Below are 10,184 nucleotides of genomic sequence, written 5' to 3'. Positions count from 1 at the left end.
GGTGTGTCCCCGGTGTGTCCCGGTGTGTCCCGGTGTGTCCCGGTGTGTCCTGGTGTATCCCGGGCTGTCCCGGGGTGTCCCAGGGGTGTCCCAGGGGTGTCCCGGTGTGTCCCGGGGTGTCCTGGGGGTGTCTGGAGTGTCCCAGGTGTGTCCCGGGCTGTCCCAGGTGTGTCCCGGGCTGTCCCAGGTGTGTCCCGGGCTGTCCCGGGGGTGTCCGGGGTGCCCACCCCGCTGGAAGACGCCGCTGCTGGCAGCTGACCCCTGGCCATTCCCGAGGGATCGGCTGTCAGGGTGTGCTCAGATCCCAGGATGAGAGAGATGCCGGGTGTGGAACGAGCCGGACAAAGCGGGGAAAAGCCCAAAGTGGCGTTTCCTAAAGGGACCTGGGGACACACCCAGAGCTGGGGACGGCCACCACCCCCAGGACAGCGGGTGCCACCCTGGAATGTCCTCAGAGCATCCCGGGGGAGCTGCTCTGTCCCCAGAGCTCTGCCCAGGGCCTCACACAGCCCAGCAGCCCCCGAGCTCCTCCCGAGGCAATCCCAGGCTCTGGATCTCCACCCCAGCGCCCCAGGAGGAGGAGGGGACACCCCATCCCTGGGCCAGGAGCCATCGGTGGGGATGTCCCTGGGGACAGGCTCCGGCTCTGGCCAGGTGACCCCACATGCCAGCCGTGCTCACAGTGACCTCTGCCCATCCTGGGAGCCGGGCACACGCCAGGATGGGGAGCAGGAAAAGGAACAACAAGGAGAAACGGAAGGAGCTGAGCCGTGCCCAGGCTGGGAGGGTTGGCACGGGGGTGACACCGCCCTGGCCTTGTCCCCTGGTTGTCCCCCGGGCACCTCAGGGAGCAGCCAACAGCCCCATCCTCCAGGAGAGACTCAAAACTTCTCGCCGGCACCTTTTGCTGCAACCTGGTCCTCATTATTCCTTAATTAACATAGCCAAGAAATCAATTAGCTGCGACATTTCTAATTAAATACTCCGGGAGATGATCATCTCATTATTATTCTCTGCCGAGGTGAAGGACTCGATGTGAGCTCCGCGCTCCCCGTTCCCCGCGCTTCCCCAATTACAGGAAATCGGGAATGCAAATGCTCGGGGTTGTTCCCGCAAACCCAAGGCTCCGTTTTGTGCAGGAGGAGATTAATTAGCGATTAAGTGAACGTGCAGAATGTTATCGTTAGCTGCGGTGTGGAGTCCTCCTGGCACCGCTCACTGCCCTAATCACCGGTGCCGCTGTGGCACCGCGCTCCCGGCTCCGTGTCCCGGCCCAGCGCCCTCGGAAAGGCCCAGTGGGACATTCCCGAGCTCTCCGTGGCTCCCACCACGAGGTTGGGGATCAGGAGCTCCCAGGGCTGCTCCAGGAGGGAGCCCAACCTTGAACTGGGAGTGGAACTGCCTTTGGAGATCCCAAAGGGTCGGGTTTGGGTCTGCCGAGCTTTTCTGCTGTTTTGAGATCAAATCCGAGCCCAGCCCTCACTGGGGTGCTGGAACTGCATCAACTGGGGACGTCGTGATCCTGCTGTCCCCGTGCTGGGATGCACAAGGACTCTGCCCGAGGGTTTGGGACCACAGGGCCACCACAACCTGCTCCTCGTGCAAACCCCTCCTGGTGCTGCTGGTCAGCACGCCGGGGACAGCGAGGGGAACACGGCAGAGAGGGATCTGCAGCGGCCTGACTGTCCTGGGGGATGCAGTGGCTTTGGGAGAGGGGGGGACAAATCCCAGGGTGTCCAGGGCCACCTCCTCACCCCAGACCTGCAGGGGCTGTGGAGGGGCTTGGAGCACGCTGGCAGGGGTTTGGAATGGGCTGAGATTCCAGGTCCCTTCCAGCCCAAAGCATTCCACGACTCTGTGCTTCCAGAGGAGGCCGGAGAAGGGAAGTGAGCCCAGGACTGGCTCTCCCCAGCTCCCAGCTGGAGCTTCCACCAAGGGCAGGGGCCACGAGCGGCACTGGGACAAAATTTGGGAGCATCCTGTGCTGCCCCTGCCAGAGGCTGGCGGAGGTAACCCCGGGAAGGGCTGGCTCAGGCCCGGGATGTTCCACTGCTCAGCACAAACGCTGCCGAGCTGACTGAGCCCCGCTCTGCTGCCACACAAAGCCAAACAAGTCTGACGGGGTTTGTGCGGGCAGACGACAAATCCAGACTCATTTAGGCCCTTTGATTGTCACTTGTTTGACGGAGCAGCTGCCTTTGAGCCGAGCCTCGCTCGCAGCGCAGCTCCTCTGACATCCCCCAAGCTGGTCCCAGCCTCTCCCGCAGGATCAGGCCCGCTGCATTCCCTGGAGCTGCCTGGCTTTAATAAATCCCCAGTCTTCTCCAAACTGATCCAGCCCCTACCGATGATCACTGGATTAATGGGACGAGCAGCCCCTGCTAATTACCACACCCGCTCCCATCACCGGGAAAACCGGGAGCTGGCTCTTTCCCGAGGCAGAACTTGGTCAATCCCTGCTTTTCCTTGGGTGTCTCCTGAAGAAGCACAGGCAGCCAAGCCCAGCCTCCTCTCATCCCCTGGAAATTCCTTGCTCCCGGTAACCCCAGCTCAGACACCAAACCTCGGATCTGCCATCACCGACAAACCCAAACCACCGCTCCCTCCTCGCTCCACCTCTCCGGAACCTCACGGCAAAGCGCAGCCTCCATCCCTTCCTCCTTCCCCCTCCTCCAAACAAAAGCCTGGGATGAGGGAGCTTTGAAGCAGAAAGGCTCCGGCAGTGCCCAAAACCAGCGGGAAGGGGGAACGCTGCAGCCAGGCCGAGCCAGGAGCCTCCTCCCTGTCCTGCCTCTGCCCCATCCCTGCTGGGATTGTGCCTCCTGCAGCAGCTCCCCTTCGGCTCCACGGAGCCCAAACGGGAATTTCAGCCTCAGAGGAGCTTCAGTCTGCTCCAGAACCGCCATGGGTGCGGGGCCAGGCACCCCCGGCACCCCACAGCGATCCCAGCCTCATGGAAAGGGCATTCCCAGGCTCCCAGCAGCATTCCCAGGCCAGCATCCCTTCTCCCCTCAGTGCTGCGGGAGTTCCCCGCTCCCAGGGCGCTGCCAGGAGCACAGATGGCCGTGGAAGCGTCCCCAGGACAGCTGTCACCTCCTCACGGCCTCCCCACATCCTCTGGACCGTACATTCATCTCACCCAGTGCATGGCAGGAGCTGGGCTGGGCCCAACCCAGCTCTCCTGGGCTGAGCCGGGCCTGCTCTGGGTGCCCTGCGCTCTTTGGGAGCTGGTCAGGGCCTGGCCCCTCCTGCCCTGTTTGCTGAGCTGTAAATCCACAGCGTGGATCCCTTTTGTGCAATTTTTCCTGATTTCCACCGGGGCAGGATCGGCCCTGAGCTGCCCCACGGCGTGGTCCTGCTCCTGTGGGTCGGGCTCCACACAGGGGGGCTCGGGCCTCCCAATCCAGGCATGACAATAAATCCATCAAATACATTCTGTGTCAGAGCTGATTTGGTTTCCCCTTTCCCCCCACCCTCCCCAAGCCCACAATAAATGGGAATTTGACAGGGAAGAGCCTGTGCTGCCCCAGTCCCTCCCCACGGTGACCCCACAGGGATCCCAGGGGACATCCCGCCTTTGGAATGCTCTGCTGGTGGCCACGCTCCAAATGAACCTGGGGGAATCCCTCAGGGTTGAATTTTGGCTGTGATACACCAGAAAACCAAACTGTGGCCCCAAACCCACAGGAGGACAGGACTGGGTGCAGTGTGGGGGTGACTCAGCCCTCCCCTTCAGCAGCCAGTGAAGGGACGGACAGACAGACGGACGGACAGGTGTCCCCAGAGGGAAGTGTCCCCTCTGAGGGTGCAGTGTCACAGCTGCCAGCACCTGGCTTTGGGTCCTCGTCTGCACCAGCACAAGGCCTTGGGCAGGGTCGGCTTTGATGGGTTGGGGGTTGGAAAAAAGAGAGAAGAGGAAGAGGAAGAGGAAGAGGAAGAGGAAGAGGAAGAGGAAGAGGAAGAGGAAGAGGAAGAGGAAGAGGAAGAGGAAGAGGAAGAGGAAGAGGAAGAGGAAGAGGAAGAGACTCGAGGAGAGGAGACTCAGGAGAGGAGACTCGAGGAGAGGAGAGGAGAGGAGAGGAGACTCGAGGAGACTCGAGGAGACTCGAGGAGACTCGAGGAGACTCGAGGAGAGGAGAGGAGAGGAGAGGAGAGGAGAGGAGAGGAGAGGAGAGGAGAGGAGAGGAGAGGAGAGGAGAGGAGAGGAGAGGAGAGGAGAGGAGAGGAGAGGAGAGGAGACTCGAGGAGAGGAGACTCGAGGAGAGGAGAGGAGAGGAGAGGAGACTCGAGGAGAGGAGAGGAGAGGAGACTCGAGGAGACTCGAGGAGAGGAGAGGAGAGGAGAGGAGAGGAGAGGAGAGGAGAGGAGAGGAGAGGAGAGGAGAGGAGAGGAGAGGAGAGGAGAGGAGAGGAGAGGAGAGGAGAGGAGAGGAGAGGAGAGGAGAGGAGAGGAGAGGAGAGGAGAGGAGAGGAGAGGAGAGGAGAGGAGAGGAGAGGAGAGGAGAGGAGAGGAGAGGAGGAATTCCAGTTGGAAGGGGACTGCAATGATCCTTGTCCCACTGCCTGCCCAGCTGGGGACTGGTCCAAACTTAAGCCACATCCTGTCCTTAGACACCAGCCCAGCAAAGCGTGGCTTAGGTGACCACCTGGGACAAGCAACATCCCTGTCAGAGGCTCTGTGCTGGGTGAGGCAAACCCCCCTCAGGGCTGTGCAAAGGAACAGAGCAGCTCCAGCATCACTTCTGCTCCAACACTCTACGTGTGGGCACCTTGGCTTTCCAGGACCTTGAAATCTGGGCAAAAGCCCCTGTGGAATTGCGGGTGGTGGGATCCAGGGCCAGCCAGCGGCACAGCAAAGGGCAAGGTGCCACCAGCAGCGTCTGCAGGAGGAGGAGGAGGGATGGAGGGGACACAGCTGAGCCCGTCACCGGGCACACGGACGCGGGAATTCCTCTCAAGAGCAGGACTGCTGGGGTGGCATCGGCAGGAAATCAATACCGGGCATTCCCAATCACCTGATCAATCACATCCACCCACCCCTGGCTCTCTCCGGAGTCGGTGTTGTGCAGCATCAGTGGAGGCTGAAGTCCCATGAGCACAAGATGTGCTGGGCGATGTCGGCGTCGTGCAGCCCCGACCACGTGGGCTCGCCCCTGCGCTCCCTCCATGCGGTGCCGCTACTTCTGAGTCCAGTTAGCTAGTTCTAAAGTGTTTCAACGTGATTTTATTTGTTGTAGTTGCTGCTCCTGTTGCTAGGTTAGAACTTTGAATATGCATCTTAGTGAGTGGTGTGAGGTGTCAGTTCTCTGCGGGTGTTAATTCACTCCCGGGCTGCCGGGAGCAGCTCCTCTCGCTGAGCTCTGTTATCTCATCCTGGTGTTGTCGCTTGCTTTCTCCCAGGCGGGGTCTGGAGTTTCCCCTCTTCCCTCCCCAGACCTTCTGGGCTGGGATGCTCCTGTTCCACTCACAAGCCTTTGTTGTAGACCACAGTCTTACTGCTGGTGGCCATGGCGATCTCGGGCTCCAGCCGAGACGTCTCGATCTGCGAAGGCAAAGAGGAGCGGGATCAGAACCGCGGATCGATCGATTAAGGCGGAGATGGAAATAATTCCGTGGCGATCACGCCTTTTCCTGGTGTTTCATGTGCCGTGCTCCAGCCTCCAGCCCCCCCCGATCTGGATGGGTTTGTAGCGCACGAAACGCTGCACGTTCGCTGCCTGGCAGTGCTCAATGAATTATAGAGTGTCTGAGGCTCCAACGCATCCCACCCATCCCAGTTTTCCATCCCTTCCTCTCCCTGCAGCTCGCAGGGATCCGGTGCCCAAAGCTGGACCTGGCAAAGCCCAGGGCTGAGCGGTGCCACCAGGGAAGAGCCTGTCTTGGCTCCACCCTCACAGCCAAACCCTTCCTGCCCTTCTCCATCTCCATCAAATCTCCGTCCCTTTCCTCATTTTCTCCCTCCACCAGCTTCTCCCGAAGCTTTCCCTTGCTCTGAAATCTTTCAGAATCTCCTCACCCCCGGGAGGGATCCGTGGCTCTCCTGGTCCCCACGGGAAGCGAAGACCCCGCTCCCAGCCGGGACAGGACATCTGGGAAAACCTGGAATTTTTGAAATCCTATACATTGAACCCACGCTGGTGCTGACACAATGCGAGGAACCCACGTTAAAAATCGAAATGCTTTTGAAAATGTTTAACCTAGTTAGACAAATTAGCAAAAATTTGTGCAAAACAATTTAGGTATTTAAAATATTCAATGTTTTTAAAAACTGGAAAAACTGTTCTTAGCTTTCAGCTGCAAAAACCCAACAAAATATAACATCAAAGCAATCTTAACATGAGGTGCAACATAACCCTTCAGCAAAGCTGTTAAACAGCTACTGAAGCATCATGGGAAATAGCACTTCATTTATTCAAATGCACATATGTCAGGTTTTTGCACCATATGTCATTCCAAGCTATTTACAGTAATAATTAAATCTTAATCAACGTTTAACCTCTGTAAAATGTTTGAAGGGATCTAATCACCCTTCAGACTGCACTAATGAAGGAGAAATATATAAACATAAAAAGAAAATGATGCATAGATAGCACACCAGAAAGAACAGTAATTGCAAAATTGTATTTCTTTTAAATATAATCAGCAAATTATGTAAAGTAAAGCCAACGAGTATTTTAAGTGAAGACATCTTGGGTGTCAGAGGTGTGATCAGCTAATTTTGTACTGCTATCCATAACAGATGTAGCATATTTTCTTTTAGTGCCATTATTAGCAACTTCACCATTCCTTTCAGTGCTGCAGCACAAAGTGAAGCATTGTGCCGGGAGAGCACCGGGAAAGGTGCAGGAGATCCGGATCCGACGGATCCCGTTCGAGGCAGGATTAACTCTGCTCTGCCTGCCTCTGACGCAGCTTTTCCTCCCTTTGTGTGGGGGTTTTTCTGCCAGGGACAGGCAGAAAAGCTCCGAGGTTTTGGGGCTGGGTGGGTTCAAGCGCCGGGAGGAAATATTCCAGGTGGGAAGTGGAGTCGCCAGGCTGGGGTTCAAGGAATGGCTGAATGTGGTGATGCCACACCACTGCCAAGGTGGGGACGGGTCACAGGTTGGATTCTGTGATCTCAGAGGGCTTTTCCAACCTCAGTGATCCTGGGATTCTGTGCTTTGAAATGAATCCCACCTGGCACTGGGTGGGTCAGCGCTGGCCGTCCGTTGCAGGGCTTGGGAAAATGGGGCAGCCCAAACCCAGCCTGCTCCCGGGAAGTCTCCACACAAACCCAACGGAGAGGCCCCCAGTCCCGCCCTCTCCAAGGCTTTGGAGAACTGGGAGCTCCAAGGAGAGCCACAGCTGCCCTGGAGGAGCCCAGAGCAGTTCTCTGAACGCCCCGGGGATGTGCCGAGCTGGGAGCCAGGGGCTGCGCGGGGGGATGCGCACCAGGCTGGGAGAGGGAAGGAAGGAGGGAAGGAGCAGTGTTGTGTTCACGCTCTCTTGGGACACAATTCAAGAAGCAGCGAGCACAATCCAAGCTGAACAGCAGGAAGAGTATCCTGGTGGGAAGAGCAAAATATCGCAGCCGACTGCTCGGGGAAGGTGTGGGGCGTCTGTGGTGGGAAGTTTTCAGCACAAATTACAGGGAACCCATCAAGAATAGTTTAGGCAGAGCTGAGATTGTCTTGGTGGAAGGAAGAGATGAGATAATTGTTTGTAGATCCTTCCAGCTTCCATCCCCCGGTCCAGGGGGGGAAAAAGCTCCTTTCCCTAGGTGGGGGATGAGTTCTTCATCCACGGCAAGGCTGTGGGGTCTGAGGTGGGTTCGGGGAGGATGGGATGGAGGCGGGATACTTCTGGTGACTGAGCAGGACGTGGGAATTCACACCCGAGGTGGGAGTGCTCAAAGACCACATGGATGTGGCACCTGGGGACATGGCCAGCGGTGGCCTTGGCAGTGCTGGGGAATGCTTGGACTGGATGGACTCTGAGGGCTTTTCCATTTTAACGATTCCACGGTTCTCGTGTGGGATGGGCACCCAGGCAGGGAGCTCTGTGACACCAGCAGGTGCTGGTTTGGAGATGTGTGACACCAAACCCAAAGCCTGGAAAGGTGCTGGAGAAACTGGGGGTAACTGGTTGAACTGGAGCCTGCTCTGCAAGTCTCTTTCTGGCTGACTTCAGTCAAGGAGGGATTAAAATCTGCTCTGGAGCCTCAGGAGCTCCAAGGGGTGCATCTGCACCAAGGAAAGATGTACAAGAAGTTGGGAGAGCTGCTCAGAAATCCATCAGGAGGAACCTACTCCTCCCACTTGGAAATCAGATAGAGAAGAGCAGGGAGATGATGGTGGGTTACAGGTATCAAGATAACATTAAATCACAACCTGGCTGTGTACCAGGTCAGTCTTTGACTCCCTTGGTGGTGGTTTTTGTTAGAAAGTGTAATTTCACTCATTTTGGGATAGACGGATCTCCAGAATCCTGGACCTGCTCAGCCAGCCTTCCACTGGCCACAGAATTGTGTCAGATGTGGACACCACGGTTCCTTGTCAAGATTTTGGTGCCTCAGCTCCCAGATGACCCTGATCATGGTCATGGCCATGCTGGGAGCCCTCCTGTGCAGGAGCAGCTTGGGACCTGCTGGGACCCCCCTGATGGGACCTGTCCCCCTGTCCCACACAGGGCACTTCGTCCCTTCAAACCGAGTGCCCACCGTGGGACTGGGGTTCAATCACATCCATCCTCTTCCTCCCAGCTCCATCTGTGCCAGGGCAAAGCAGGGATCCTCTTCCTGGCTTTGGGATGATGGCACTGGGGCGACACCAGGAAAGGGCCCTGACCTGTGAATCCAGCAGGAGTCCGGGAGGGACAGAGGCTCCGGCAGCACTGAGGGACACGGGGTGGGAAGCACTGCCCCCAGACAGTGCTGTAAGGGGGGTGTCTGGGGCAAACCCCAGATTTGGGGCCGATGGCTGCACGGACAGCTTGGTATCCAACACGGGGAACTCTCCAGTGAGGCCGTGGGAGAAGCAGGAATTCCTTCAGCGCCCTGTGAGGCCGCTGGAAGCTCTGCCATAGATCCAGGGAGCTCCTCACCGTGATGAAGCCCAGCCCAGGCCCTGGGAGCAGGTGAAGCCTGAGGACGCTCCTTTCCCTCTGGCAGACAGCCAAGAACACGAGGGAAAAAGGGGGAAAACCCCAGGAAGTCCTGACCCTTACGAAGCACCTGTTCATGGAGCAGCTCAGGCAGGACGGCAGCGATGCCAGCACCGGCGCCCCTGACCCGCTGAAATCCATCCTTCCCAAGGAACAAAGCTGGGAATCGCCTCCCGGGTACCCACGGCTCTCCAGCTCTCTTCCCCCCATCCTTGCCTTGCAGTGGAAGCCTCTCTCCTCTCATCAGCTCAGACAAGGCTAATTGGGGTGATAAAGAACTGGCTCCGAGTGCTGGCGTGGGCTGGAGGAACAAATGGTGCGGTGGTCACAGCTGGTGCTGCGGAGCCGGCGCGGGAGCGGGCGCGGGGGAGCTCCCTGCGCCCCAAATTGAGGCATCCACTCCCGGCTGGGTGCGAGGGGGGTTGTGTGTGTTTTGCATGGCTGCTGACACGGGTGTAACGTGCAGGCGCGGCCGGTGAGGCAGCAGCAGGCAGAAAGCAGATGCTTTTTGTTTGGGGTTGATACTCATTTCTATCCCAGCTCGGGAAAAGGTGTAGAAAGGAATGTGCTCCGGAGAGTGCAGGGAGAGAGATAGGTCTAGGCTCGCTGCCAGGGATCCTGGAACGATATGGAAGGCAGCTAGGGGAGACAGGAGCAGATGGATTTGGCATACAGCTCATCACTCAGCCAAAAAAAAAAAAAAAAAGGAGGGGGGGAGAAGAAGGGAGAAAGCAGCCAATTTTGGGAGGGGGAGGGTCATGACGGAAGCTGCTCCGGGGTGGGGGAAGGGAGGACCAGGATGGTCACTGTGTCTTCTGCTGCTGCCAGCGGGGAGAGGTGCTGGAGGCTCGTTTGGAGCCTGGGAAGGGTCTCCTGGCCATTCCAGCAGCTCTCGGCCATCTCCTCCCAGGCCTTTGGTCACCAGGGCAAAGCCCAAGGCAGGGCCAGGCTCTCGGAGCCCTCGGGAAGCTCTGCCAGGTGTAGGAAGGGCTGTGGCACCACGGAATCGTGGAATGTTTGAGGCTGGAAAGGAGCTTGGAGATC

General features: G+C 58.0%; 1 protein-coding gene across 2 annotated transcripts in view; it reads right to left on the bottom strand.

Moving 5' to 3' along the window:
* Positions 1-5,313: 5,313 nt before the first annotated feature.
* The window catches only part of SFXN5 (sideroflexin 5), a 111,489-nt gene continuing 106,618 nt past the window's right edge, over positions 5,314-10,184 (bottom strand). For both annotated transcript variants that reach the window (XM_005532569.3, XM_088056984.1), the window contains exon 14: positions 5,314-5,541. In XM_005532569.3, the coding sequence (XP_005532626.2) occupies positions 5,464-5,541 (78 nt within the window). In that variant the 3' untranslated portion in view covers positions 5,314-5,463. The remainder of the gene's footprint in view (positions 5,542-10,184) is intronic.

The sequence above is a fragment of the Pseudopodoces humilis genome, chromosome 6 (genome assembly GCF_049639895.1).
Source record: "Pseudopodoces humilis isolate 2021_Gansu_Grassland_sample_001 chromosome 6, ASM4963989v1, whole genome shotgun sequence".
Taxonomy (NCBI): domain Eukaryota; kingdom Metazoa; phylum Chordata; class Aves; order Passeriformes; family Paridae; genus Pseudopodoces; species Pseudopodoces humilis.
Note: the sequence above shows the minus strand (reverse complement) of the source record. Positions and strands in the feature narration are given on the sequence as shown.